This window comes from Lissotriton vulgaris, chromosome 12 (assembly GCF_964263255.1).
Source record: "Lissotriton vulgaris chromosome 12, aLisVul1.2, whole genome shotgun sequence".
NCBI classification, from domain to species: Eukaryota; Metazoa; Chordata; class Amphibia; order Caudata; family Salamandridae; genus Lissotriton; species Lissotriton vulgaris.
In genome coordinates, this window is record NC_141700.1 from 187,586,060 (window position 1) to 187,600,422 (window position 14,363).

At 44.5% G+C, this 14,363-nt stretch overlaps 1 protein-coding gene across 1 annotated transcript in view; it reads left to right on the plus strand.

The window, feature by feature from the left end:
* The first annotated feature begins 447 nt into the window (after positions 1–447).
* Positions 448–14,363, plus strand: part of ADAMTS18 (ADAM metallopeptidase with thrombospondin type 1 motif 18) — a 340,132-nt gene continuing 326,216 nt past the window's right edge. The window contains exons 1-3 of the mRNA XM_086947715.1: positions 448–809; positions 927–1,008; positions 9,002–9,315. Coding sequence (XP_086803841.1) covers positions 708–809; positions 927–1,008; positions 9,002–9,315 — 498 coding nt within the window. The 5' untranslated portion in view covers positions 448–707. The remainder of the gene's footprint in view (positions 810–926; positions 1,009–9,001; positions 9,316–14,363) is intronic.

The window sequence follows — 14,363 nt, forward strand, 5'->3', positions numbered from 1 at the left end:
AAGGGTGCAAGCTGTAAAGAAAAAAATGCTAATAAATATTTTTTTACTCGTTCCATATTTATGCTAAATACACACCTCCTTTTATAATTCCTTGCATGCAGTATGATAGCAACTGCAAATAATCCATGCATGTCCGTAGGACAATGTGATGACAAAAGCCACTCTTCGGGCTCCCATCTGTTGAAACTGTGTTTTACTTTCTGCCAGAGGCTTTTGACTCTATGTAATTTCCGACAAACTGCAAACAGTGCACGACAATATGCTCCCTTTCTGCAAAACCACCACCCAGCCCCCTCCCCTTTTCATGTGCAATTATCTACACGTCCTCCCTTCCTTTCTCTCCACCTACAAACAGCATGCCCCCTCCTTCCACATTCTGTCAGTGAGCTTGCCTGAAACTCGAGCCCCTCCCGTCTCAGTGTGCGCCCCCCTCTCCTGCAAGCAGCTGGGCTGCAGTATCCGCACGCTGCCTGTCCTGGCGGAGATAGTCACCTAGCAGTGCGCCTGCTGCCTGCTCACCTGCAAACCTGCTGCATATGCCTGTGTCTGCTGGAGACCGAGGCCTCCCCGTGCATGCTGGTGGTGCAAAAAGAGGAGACCGAGTACCCCATCACTATCACTTGGCGCACTCGTGACAATGCCGACGGCGCGTGCACACTTTCTGTGTCTGCCGAGCTGCAGGTAACACCGCTCTCGGACAGGAGAGCATGGATTACCTCCTGCTGCTGGTGTGGACTTCGCTTGTGACGGTTCCTCACGGCAGCTCGATGCAGCACTTGACGGTCCTGTGGCTTGGGAGTTTTGTGAAGGCAGGTTGAGGCATATATTTTTTACTCGCTCGTTACGGACAAGGTGTGATGTTCGCAGCTGGCTTGTCAGCTTGATGGTGAAGCGTCTCACTGCAAATGCTGTCTGTTCTCTTTCAGAGCCTCCAGATGTGCTGTCTGTGTTACGCGTCGTTTACAGCAGCTTTAACGAGCGATGGCAGCAGCAGTGGATTGAACCACGGTGCGTATTACGTTATTCCATTGTATGCGCGTGCTATAACAACGCATTGTAGAAGTGGAGATCAGACGCAAGCTTTTAAGACATCACCACGCACGCGTAAAGCCGCTGCAACGCGCGTAAATGCTCGCGCGTGCAGCCGCGTACAGGTGAGCCCAGCGTGGACAACGTGGGTGAAAAGTTTCCACAGAAAAGAATGACGCGAATGTTATGAATATGGATGAGTGTTAAAATGCTGTTAAACTGTGTGAGGAGCGATGCATGCTTGTTCGTTAGAAAGAAAGGCTGGCCAGGCTGGGCGGCCAGGTGTTTCTGCTGAGGGCAGTTCCAGTGCAGGGGGACGGGCACAGAGGCTGCCGGCTGGCATGTTCGGCGAGGGATTCCCCCTGAAGCAGCTGTCTGCTGCCCATGAGGTCCGAGAGTCCCTGGCCTTGATTTACACCACGCAGCAGAGTGGAAAGCCCTTGATGTGTTCTTTCCAGTCATCTGCGGCGCGGCGATTTATCATTGGCTCGGATGCAAACCTCTTCACGACCGGAAGATTGATGGCGTTCGCAACATCTGCTGCCGAACAGCGCAGACATTCCTCCGCTTTAAGTGGGGTTTATTTCAAGTTGGGAATTGTAGGGTTTGGGAACGGGCTGCAGAATTTCTCCACACAGAGCAGGCACTGGATGAAAGGAGGAATGGACCGGGATTTGCCAAGAGCTGCGTTCATTCACTTGGGCTAATTGGGTAGTGATTTGCAGGACAAATGTCATATTATTACCACAGCACTCCTTAACCGTCTTGAAAAAAGCACTGCCTATTGGCTTAGATATTCCACTCTAGATTCAGTTTAAAGAAGAAACAAATTGGGACTATGCTCATAGAGACTAGTTATTATGATTTCATATTACTACTTGGCTTTAACTCCTTGTGCTCTGGTTATGGTTAAATATGTATCATCTATACATCCGCCCTCCTGTCCGTCCATCCATCACCCACCCACCCACCCACCCACCCATCAATCTGTAGGTCTCCTAATTGAGCTGCCCTTTAGATTGCACTTCACTTTACCACTCTAGCCATATTGCCACAGACAAAAGAAAGAAGGGCATTCGCCTGTGAATGCCACGTGCTGGCTCTGCCCGCCCTCGCACTTAACATAATATACACATCATTTCATAGGTGTTCTAGTTAGTGCATGTGTATGGCATATCCCCGCATACATCCCGCTTAGTAGATGGCTAATATTATCTGAAGAAATGTTTGAGTGACAGAAATGAAAATAGGAGGAATTGATAAGAGGTGGGTCTTCGAGTTTACCACAGTTCAATTCAATGATGCTTTATTGATATAACGCGCAGTTGTTCGGGGCTGCCAACGCTTTACTTGCACTCGAGTTTAAGGTCTGTGATGGGGCTAAAAACGGAGAGTTATTCAGATTCTATTTTTTGTCAAATCTGGATTTTTTTCCCACGCCGGAAAGTGATCTCGCTGTTATACCCCCTTTAAGGCTCCACCATCTTATCCAGAAACCGCGAATTAACCACATTGAACAAACTCCAGCCGCAAATGAAAGCGGTTTAGCGCCTCATTAAGGGGTAAAGAGCGCTACATATATAAACACTACACCGCAAATACACACAACACACCTTCTTTGCCACTTATAACCGATTATCTGTCCCAATGTTTGGAGATGAAGCTGTGGGTCCACTGTTAATTTAAAAGTCCTCTATGTAGCACCTCTTATTTTGAATGCTGGCCATTTGCATTTTAATGTCTGCTATTGGAGGTGCCAGTAACTTGACACCAACATCTGGTAAACCCCTCGCGCGGTGAGCCTTTAATGTGGCTTAGGGGGGCGTGCGATTGGACAAATCTCCTCTTTAGTAGGTTTGAGTTGGAGCAATAAAGCCACAATTACAGTATCAGCTTCTCCCTGGAAACAAAACACCTTCCCATTTGACAGCAATTACTGCTCGAGGTGGGAAAGCCATTAGGCCTCGCCGTGATGACAAACGCCTTGACGTGAATGGCTGTGGGAAACTTCACAGCTCAGCTTATCTGCCCCTCTCAGCGGGGGTCACCAGAGAGCAGACAACACGTACCTCAAACACTGCTTTGAAATCCGAAGGAGCACAACGCCATGACAGCAGAAGGAATTCCTTGAAACACTGCCTTTGTGCTGCTTCTAAGTAAAAGTCCCGATTTCCAATACAAAGTCTAGGTATATTTGACGTTCTGCATTCATGCACCCAGCCACATATTTACACAATTTAGAATCTGCGTTCTGTTCAGCACTTGTTCTGAGGGCACGTGACACGGCCACTCGTACATCATAAGATATAGACAATCTTGCCTGCAACATAGTTTTGACATGTTTTTTTTAATGACTGGGTGGTTTGTTAGCAAAGCTGCGGACCTCTTAACACGGGGTCCGAGGTGGATTTCGGTACAAGACCGAAACAAGGGCAATTCTGGACAAATCATGTTGTGTGCCTCGAGTTGTAAACGTACATGCAACATACATCAAAAACATGGAGTTAAATTGTGTTATAATTCTCATGAGCACAGGGGCGTGGGCTTCAGCTGGGGAGGATGGTTGTGGTGTTACACCCCCTAATAAATGCATTATTTAGTAAATAGTTGGGTACAGGAGCTTTCAGTCTGGTATGGGAAGGTGTTTGTCGGATTTCACCTGGGGATGTTAAATACTTACTCAGACAAAAACACACACACTTCTGTTTTGAGGGTCTTAAAACGTGTATTTTACAAAATACTGTATTTTAAGTACCACTCACAAGGAGCACTCTTTTCCCTTTCCATTGGCCCTTAAGCCCCTCTCAAGTGCTGCTTCTCCTATAATAATTAAAATGACATCCTAGCGTGATTGTCGGAAAATCTGAAGTTCACCCCCCTCACCCCCACCCACCAGTCTTACTGGCCAAGCTACGCCCCTGCATGTACATGATCTGTGCACAATCAATCAATCAGGGAATTGTAAGCGCGCTACTCACCTGTGAGGGTCTCAAAGTGCTGAAGGGGGGGTGGGGTCCACAGATCTGTTTAGCTGAAGAGCCAGGTCTTGAGGGTCTTCCTGAAGGTGTTCAGGAATGGGGCGTGTCTAATGTCTGCCGGAAGCTCGTTCCGGGTCTGCACACACAGATGCACTCTATGATTGCAAGCCAAAACTCTATGATTATGAGTCAGGTGGAGCGAAATTTCCATATAGGATTCTACTCTGGTTGATTCTTATTGGCCAGTGTTCCTGCTGTCAGTTTGCCCTAGGTGCTGGAACACTGGAATTGAGTTTACCGGGCAGTAATTCTGCCTGGAATGATCACATGAGACTTCGTCTGCAGTAGCAGCCAAGCCTCTTCCTCTTTTTGGGTAGAGACAGCCAGACAGTGCAAGCTGTCTTGGTGCAAAAGACCTATTGTAGGCTTTCTAAGAATTTACAGGGGATTACATCCTACCCATTGCTTACCATTGGTTGGCTTTATTGTAGGGTGACCAGATCTTAAGAACCAAAAACAGGGACATTTTGCAAAAATAGAAGAAGGACTACAATTTTACATCAATGGTGCTGCGCAGAATGATAACTTTTATCAACATAGGAACACAGACGAAGCACTAAGACAATAAATAAAATGTAATTTCTAAAACCAGCATCGTACTTGTTAATTAAATTGCTTACTTATAACAGTTGCTAACTAGCACAACTTTAGAACACCCAATAAGTGCCTCTTACTGGTTTCAGTTGCTCCCCTGTAAAAACTGGAACATGAGCCAAATTTACTTAAATCAGCCGGGACAGCTGGTGAAAACCCGGGACTGTCAGGGCAAATCCGGGATGCCTGGTCACCCTACTTTATTGTCTCTCTAATTTCCTTCATTCTTATTTGTTGACTTTCCATGTCCCCCTTGTGCATGTCTCTCCCATGGATCATAGCCTCTTTACCATTCTCTTGATTGACGGACATGTCATTCCACTCCTCACCTTTTATGAGCTACTTTTTACTTTCTGGTTAAGTACTCAGAGTGCATGTGTGTTTTACAACTCTATCTTAGATATCCCCCACCCAAAATACCCACCCGTACTCTGTGTTTGCTCTCTCCCTCTTGGCTGCTTTCTCTGAGTGCTTTGCCACCCTGCACTCTGTATTGTCGTCTCCATCATTTTCTACTTTCCCTGCCCCATGTTTCTTTCTTCCTCATGTGCTTCTCCCCTCACACCATGGTGTTGCTGTCTCCCTCATGCCCACAATTCACTCCCTTTAGTTTCCCACAACTCACTCCCCCACCTGCTTCACAGTTGCTTCCTTATCCCAGCAGTTTTTTAAAAATGTATATTTTTTTGGAGGCCCAAGCAGTAAATTGGTGCAGACCAACTGCAGAAGCACTTTTACACTCTTACAATTTAATTTTTTTATTGAGCGATCTAAGTGACTCCCGCCATCTTCGATTGGTCAATAAAATCTAAAGGAAAATGGTTGTCTGGCGGTGCCTGTATAGGTGGTGAAGGGTAACAGTTGGAATACCGCGGTCTGACCCATGAGTGTTCCAACTCTGCAAGCCCTACTACGCATGCCTTAACCACACATATGCCTTTTAACCATGCATGAGCATGATTAAGGCAATGCGCGGTAGGGCTTGCACACCGACGGAAGCAGGAAGAAATTGTGGTGAGGTAAGTGAGGCTGGGAGGTGAGTCAGGGTACTTTGGTGGGATGGGGTGTTGGGGGTTGTTTTGTGGACTGGGGGATGGGTCGAGGTTATTTTAAGTGGGGCTAGAGGGTCGGGTTGATTTGTGGGCTGGGGTTGGGTCGGGTTGTTTTGAGTGGGGCGGGGTACTTTTGTGGGCTGGGGGTCGGGAGTACTTTTGTAGGCTGGGGGTTGGTCAGGGGGTTGTTTTGGGCTGGGGGTGTCGGGGTAGTTTTCTGGGCTGGGGGTGGGTTTCGGTAGTTTTTTGGGCTGGGGGAATCAGGATCAGTCTTCAAGACAGGGGGGGGGGGTGGAGGTTGTTTTTTGACCTGGGGGTTGGAGGTAGTTTATAGGGCTGGGGGTTGGAGGTACTATTGGTAGTTTTCAAGGCTGGGGAGATTGGGGCTAGTTTTCAGGGCTAGGGGTGGGGCTAATTTTCAGGGTTGGGGGTGTCAGGGGTAGTTTATTAGGGCTGGGGGTCAGAGTAGTTTTTAGGGCTGGGGGAGTGTTGAGGTAGGTTTTTAAATTGGGGATTAGGGTATTAGTACTCAGAGCAGAGGGAGGAGATTGAGTAGTCAGGGTAGTTTTTAGGGCCTAGCGAAGACAGGCAGTTTTTAGGGCTGGGCCAGGGCTGGCCAGGGTCATGTTAAAGGACAGTTATAAGGGACAGGCTTTAAGGCATTAGGGCAGGGGTAGGCCACAGCGTAGGGGCTGTGAGAGAGTAGGGCTATTTGCACCTCAGGGCAGCTGGGGGGTGGGGGAAATTGTACCCTAGGGCAGTGGGGAGGGAGTGGCGACCTTATTCATACATACCCCTTTACCATGCATGCCTTTACCACAAAAATTAAGGGTAAAGGCATGCGTGGTACAGCAATGCATGGTTAAGACACAGTTGTTATTCAGACCACGTGGTTTAGGAATGCAGGGCCGTAAAACTCGTTGTTCCATCATATAACCGTGGTGAAGCATGCTTAAGCCTCCAGAATGATATGACCATCAATATCTTGGAACAGTTAGTAAAATATAAAGGAAATCATGGCAGCATTATTCTGTAGGCATGTGCATGAGTGGTGACGCATGGGCGTGCATAATTGATGATAATAGCACCAGCAGTGGCGTTATCAATGCAATTTTTTTACCACTATCGACAGCATCGTCAAAAAAGCTTCACTTATTAAAGATACGACGTAGATTTGCCAAAAAGCACAAGCAAAGCCAGTGGGTTTCAAAGGAGAAACCTATTGACACTGACAATTCTTGTTTTTGTCTGGCAGGTGGAGTATCCACCATCAGTCTGTGCCTCTTGAATCCATACAAAACCCCAACTTCAGGGTTAATTCTGGTGCATGGTTTTGGCAGGAGTATGATCTTCCAACATTTTACTTCATATGTGGCATTGGCATTGATTTTCTGTATGTGTGGTCCTGAGTCACAAAAACATTGTACCTTGATGATAATATTTATAGCACTTACATTTCACATTCTTGTGTATGATTTGTAATAAACATTTGTATAGTACCTTCAGCCATCATTATGGCACTGCACCGCCCTGCACTTTTTTTGTGAGCCCACAATTTGTACTCAGCCACACTGGTATTGGCTTATATGCTTACATACAAAGGCGTGTACACTAATTTTGCAAGAAAAATACAACATTTTCCATAAGACTAATGAGCAAATCTGCAAAAATAACCACTGAGTTAGGAACTAACCTTGAGGTCCAGAGCGGTGTGCTCCCTGACATAAAGTGCTTTAACACCTCGTTGGGAGTAGAAATGCAATTACAATAAAATGCAATTGCAATACAATTTATAGTTTTTCATATGAGGCACGGCCCTTTAAAAAGCTTTTCAGAGAACACAATTGCTGGGATACACCAAAGTCACAAATACTGGCTGTCATCCTTCTGCTGGAAGTAATTTGGGTAGCATTTAATTGTGTAATAGAAACTATAGTTATTTACAATGCTTTGAAGTGGTAAGTATGTGACATGAAGTGTTATAGAAAAAAGACTTTATAATAAATATGATTTTATATACAGCTTTTTTCAGTATATTATTGAAAAGAACATTGAAATCTATGTTCTATAATTAGAGATTGATCTAAGAGTCAATCACGCAGTGCCCTTGTAAGAGATTATTTAGAGAATAATTGCATATGGACAGTGGAAGGAAAAAGCAATCAGTAATATGGCAAAGCACTGAGGACTATCGCTCTGGCTCATGCATTGAAATCCGACAAGCTTGTTACTGATCTAAAAGCTGTTGCCATCTGGAAGTTAAATTGTTGCCAATCTGGATTGAGCTGGTGTTCTGCACAATCTGAAAAGAGCTGATGATCTGCACAGATGGCACAAGACCACTTTAGAAATTGTTGTTTTTAGTTTGAACACTTGTTGGTATTCTGAGTCACCTGGCCAATGAGATATCCCAGTGTTCAAGCGCAGGCCAGAGCCACCTTTGTGAAGGTACCTACACAGGGCCTCTAAGAAAAACAGGTGGTTGATTCTTGAAGAACTTTGAAGATTTCTTATCCCTGAACAAATCACTGAATTCACTATGTAAGTCTTATGATTGCTTAATTGATGAGAACCAGTCTTTAGTGGAAGATGATGATTGGAACTGTAGAAGCCGAGATGAATTGGCCAATGTGACCTACAACAGTTCAAATGAAATCACACACAATCAGATGTATTCTCATACATATCTCATCATATCTAAGAATGTGTCTACTATTCTAATAATCGAAGCACATCAAGGGAGTATAAAAAAACACGGGAAATTTATTTTGGAGCTACCTGTATCACTGACGCTGAAAACCGAAACAAATGTATATAACAATGGAAGCATGCTGCCCCGTTAAGAAGAAGTGCAAATTCGGCTTGGCATGGTGATGGGATCCAATACTGCCCGGGGCTCCCTGGACCAGGGCTGGATATTGCTATTTTACAGACACTTCACACAAGAAGCAACTTCTTCCAGGTCTCTGCTACAGTGCGTGGAAGTGATGAGTTGCAAATGCGGTCTCTCTTGAGTCTGGAAACAGTACAGTGGCACAAGGACCTCAAAAGCGTCCAGCTTTCCCTTTTGCTCTTCTCGTTTTGGCATCCTGGATGGTAACAACTTGCGGCATTGCACATCTCCAAAGCAACAAAAAGTGGATATGTCTCTAGCCACAGGCCTTTGATTACTTTACAGCAAAGTTAGCACATAGAAAAGGGCTCTTGTCTATCACAGTGTGAACTGCTAGGTATTATACAGATGTGTCATGGCGTGGAATGTTCATAGCTGGCATTTTATCTTTACAGATTATGTATTTGTGACACCTGTTGAAGTGGATGCCAGCGGAACATACATTTCACATGAAGTTTTACATAACAGCAGAAAGAAGCGATCAGCGCCCAGTTCAGACAGTTCTTTGCACTACCGAGTTTCAGCATTTGGACAGGACCTGCACTTAGAACTGAAACCTTCGGTCATATTAAGCGAAGGCTTTCATATCCAGATAGCAGGAAAGGATGGGATCCGGTCTCATCAGCAAGAAATCGAACCCTGTTTCTACCATGGATTTATAAGAAGCTATACCAGCTCTTCAGTGGCCATATCTACATGCTTGGGTTTGGTAAGTCATGTTGTTTCTTTAACAGATTAAAGTTGTGTCCACGCTCTGTCTTCGTTGATATTTGCAATATTTGTCAGTGAATTTATGAGTTTCATTTGATTAAGAGTTTTTAGGTCTGGAGTTTGACAGACAGCTCAGTTGTCAACCTGATTGACTACTTACAGCAGATTTAGAGTTTGATTTAGGTCCCACCTTTCTTCCACTGGGTTTCTTCGACCAGCCTCTTCCAGCCTTTGGCTAAAGGCTTTGTCAGTCATGTCTTGGTTCAGAACAGTGGAACTTTTCTTTCTTACCTCCTGCTCTTTACTGTTTGGGGAGATCCTCTGCCTTCAGTTGAGTGCTTGCAGGGATTGCACGAGAGACTACTCTACAGCAGCTATCCTTAGTGGAAACATCTATAGGGACATCAATGAGGGCAAGGCAGCCTCAATATAATCCTGGTATTGTTTCTTGTGTGTATTTAAAGTGTGAATGAGTCATTCTTTGGAACTTTATACTCAGATCTACTGGTTTTTCCAGTGCTGTTGTCTGTACTTTTGCTGTGTTAGATTACAGCCTTCCCAAATAGGCAGTGGACTCTCTCTGTTTTTATGTGTTAAGCACAACATTATATAAACTTTAAACTACTGTACTGCAAGTTTGTACTAAAACTTGCACCACTTGACCAGTACAGAATGATCATTGGTACGACTGGCTGGTACAACAAAAAGCATTTTAACCAAGAGAGCGGGGCAAACGAGAATTTTTTCACTGCTTTATCATTGCAAATATATAACACTGGCAAAATATTAGATAATCTGAGCTAGGGATATGTATGTCATCTGCGCTTGTAGAAGTGTACAAGGCATGAGATTAATATAATGAGCCAAGACAGATTCGAAGCAGGCGTTTGGCTTGGATCTCTGAGCCAAGGCACAAACTGAGCCATCAAAAGATTTGGCATACAAAAGATCAACGAAAACGTCTCTTTCAAATTAAAAAGAAGGTATTTATTCACTTCAATTTAGTACATTGGACAAGGGGCCAAGGCACATGATTGCAGGCCCGGAGATAGGTGCAGTCCGGATCGGGCCAGTTAGGCGCAGTGGCCAATGGTTGTCCTGTTTTGAATTTTGCGGTCCCCAGCTGTCAGCAACCATTGGTGGCTGCGGGATCGGTGGGGTCACCTGGACAATTGTCAGGGGCAGCGGGAGAGGTTTCATAATGGGAAAGTGTACCTGATAGCCACTTACCTGCCTGGCTGCCCCTGATGACTGCTAACTCGCCCCTCGCCCTTTCGGTACTGGAGGCCCTTTTCTTCATTCTTTTTCGACACTGCCATGAGAAAGCATCAGGGACCTAGGTTTCTCAATTGCACTAAATGTATAACCAATATTGTTATCTCCACTCCCGGTCGCTTCAGTACAATCCTTATGGACCAGGTGCAGACACCAATTCCTTGCCTAAAGATTTTTTTTGCACAATATTCCACCATGATGCGTTTCAGCCACAACACTGGCCTTGTTCACATGCATACTACATCATTGGTAATTGTCTTAAATAGTGTCATGCAAGGCTATATTGTTGATGTATGTGGGGCAAGATTATTGTCTCTTAAACCATCCACTAGTCAGATTGCTATATAGAGTTCATCCTGAAATGAATTCATTCAAGGTGCTCTCAGATTTTGATATCAATCAAAAGGAGGCACAGCAATGTGAGCAGGCTTGCATAGAAGCACACATTTTAGCCAAGTGGAGAAGCTGGTATTTGAACCCAGGGTTCTTGATTACACATTGCACAGTTCAACCACAGCGTGGACATATCCTCTTTCCCTCTATCATTGAAAGGTAGTTCTTTGTGTTAAAATAGTTCATGATCTAAAGTAGAATATTAAGTTCAATAAATACAAGTATCACAAGGTAATTTAATCCGTTTTCGGGCAAAAAGCGGTGATAATTTCATCGCCTTATAAGCAAAGACACGCTATCGAGTGTTTTGCTGATTTAGCACCAGTGACAACAACGATAATTATCGCCTGGCCTTGCTGGTATGCCCCTGAATGAGAGAAAGAAAGGGAAAGAGTGAGATAGAAAGAAAATAAGGCATACAGAGTGACTTGTCTACCTGCAATTTACATACAGAAATTTTAAAATCTTTGGAAGATAACAGACACTTATTACCATGAGAACTACGAGGATACAATGTATTGTAATCATATGTTTTCAATATTAGCAAATAAAATCAGTCCATACTGTTTATTTAAGCTTATTTGCACTCCACCCCCCACTTAACATATTAAATCACATTTACAACCAGCAATATTATTAATGTTATGTCTGGGCCTCTGCCAAAGAAGATTCATGCAGTAATTACTATTTTGTACAAGAACCAAAAAAGGATGTTCTCTCTTTTTTTACTCACATACCCAAATATGTACTTCAGTGTGAAATTGATAATAAAACTATGGCGTGAGACTGGACACTGGGTTATGCTGCCAAGCACAGCAAAAGGCAGCTGATAATGACATGGGACTTAACACATCCTCTCGGGTAAACTACTTTTAATTTGAAGAGAAACAAATGCACATCTACTTTGACTAAATCTGATGGCACACACATACTTTTTGAATATTAATCAGGGAATCCGCCGGTGGGTGTGTAGAAAGTATATCATTTTATTTGTTAAGATGTCACTTTATTAGCATTCTAATACTTTTGCAATTAAGGAAAATAAGCAAGTGTGATCCAATTTTTAGTGTTTTGTTGTGAAGTAACTACAACTAAATGCAATGCTGATACAGAGTCAATACTGCTTTAGGTACAGACAAGCTTCCAAAACAAGTTCCACTCTTCTTTTCACTGACTACTCAGCTAAATTGTGCTTTCGAGTATATGTTGGGAGTTGTTAATTAATCTGGCTGTTTTAATCATATATAGTAATTGTAGGAAGGTGGAGTATTATGTGGTGATGCTGGTTAGGCTTCAACATGCAATGCTCTCACAATACCCAAGAATGGTCCTTGGATTCACAATAATAAATCCATAGCTCTGTCCTGGTAGAGTGCCATAGAGCAGTCCTGCTTTACTAGAGGAACATGTGTTAAGCATTTCAGAGTACCAACACAGATGATTAGTAATTGACACTACTTGAAAGAAATCTGACCCCAATTTATAAAAATAAAGCAGCATTTTATATAAATTCAGATACCAAAATGAAGTTAATTGGATACGTATATCTGAAGCAAAATTAAATCAGTGCAAAACAATACTGCAAAACTTTACGATTGCAGTGAATGGAAAAAACCACAAGTGACAATCGGTAACTTGCAGGTCGAGTTGCATAGAACCCAAGGAGGGTAAAGGTGCTGCATGTCTCGAGACCGAGGCACTACAGTTAGTTTGAGAAGCCCGGGTGCAGAGTTGTACTGGCTGTCCTTGATGCTGAAGTGGGAGCCGTGGGGGAGCTGGATTTACTGGTTACATGGTGCTGGGGAGGAAATGGGCGCAAAAAGTCGACAACAAAGCCACTCTTGACATTGGATGAAGATTTTGCAAGGCTCCCTTGAGGTGCAGTCTCAAGTAAAAGTGCTGTACACCAAAAAGCCGTGGCAGCGGTAAGCTCAGCAGAAAGTTATTTCTACGTCCAAATGTCCCAGGAAAATGGTAGTCACCTGAAACTTGCTGTGCAGTGCATGGTGGGAAACTTGCTGGTTTTCCATAATGCCCTAGGCCATCTACTTTTGGCAACCCCTCCTAGCGCCCCTATGGCCAGCGATTCTGTGGTTCTGGTAAGTTATTTTTACCTGCGGTGTACATTGGACTAGTGCCACTAGTCAAGTGTAATCTGGAGTTGCCTTTGGCTCTCAAAGGGGTCCCTACGTCTGGAAAATTAGCTTTGGTTCAGGACGAGCCACAGTCATGCAGCTCCAGGAAGGTTGCCACAAGTGCAGAGCATCACACCATTGATTTGTGCAGCTCCTGTTGTCGGAGACATGGGTCTCCTCTTTGTTGCAAGTCAGATGAGAACTGAGCTTTGTGTGTTGGGGTGGCCCTTGAATCTTAGAATTTGGGGACTTAGGGTGGGGGTGCAAGTGGCCAATGAGCTACTAACCCTAGTGGCTAAATGGCTCCTGAAGTGACCACAGAAGGGTATGTGTGTCACCTTTTATGCCCAGAACCCTCTATTCTGCCACTTTTTAAAATGGCAGGACATTTCTAGGCTGTACAGACCAGGTAGCCTACCCGAAAGGTGTGGCTAGCCTTCTGGGGTGTACACCTCAGGATTACCTAATTTTCTTGCATACTCATGTGCAAATGTGCCTGGGGGCAGGTTGTTTCCTCCTTTGATGAGATAGCCTGGTTGCATATCTCAGGCAGTGAAGGGTTTTAATCTCGCCACCTTCTTGAGCCACTGCACTAGCCATCCTGTCAGGGAGGGAAGTGTAACCTCCTTCCCATCCAGGCCATTTTTCTGAGTACTGGGAGAGATCACACGACCTGGCAGGGGGTCAGATTCCTGTCTTGGCAGCAGCAGCTGCAAACATGCAGACAGACCACAGGAAAGGCATTGATAACCTCTAAGGTAGACACCTGAGTGTATGTCACATCGTCCTTAACACGAGATACGTGACAGGTCTGATGGGGCACATTGCTTGATACCAAACATGTCATAATTTGGTGGTACCATAATGGAGCTGTCTACCTCAATTTTGCCCGGGTGCCAGCTCATTTTCTCCTATGGACCGTTTATCACTTATAGCTGCTTTTAATGGTAAAGGGCACTCCAGGGCATATTAACGTGCACTGATATGTCCTCACCTTTAATAAAATGAACCCTGCCTCTTGGGCTCAGGAGGCCTTCCTTAGGAGTGACTGGCATATATAGAAAATAGTGCATTAACTGCCCTACATGGTAAGGGCAAAGTCGAGTTCGAGCAGTTTGCACTGCTCCTGCTGTCTGCAATGGCGGGCATGCTGTCATCAATTTACTTGGGTCACTCAGGGTGGCATAAACAGTGTTTCAAGACCTGGTGACCCCTTTAACACCCATGCCCTGGGTGCCACTTT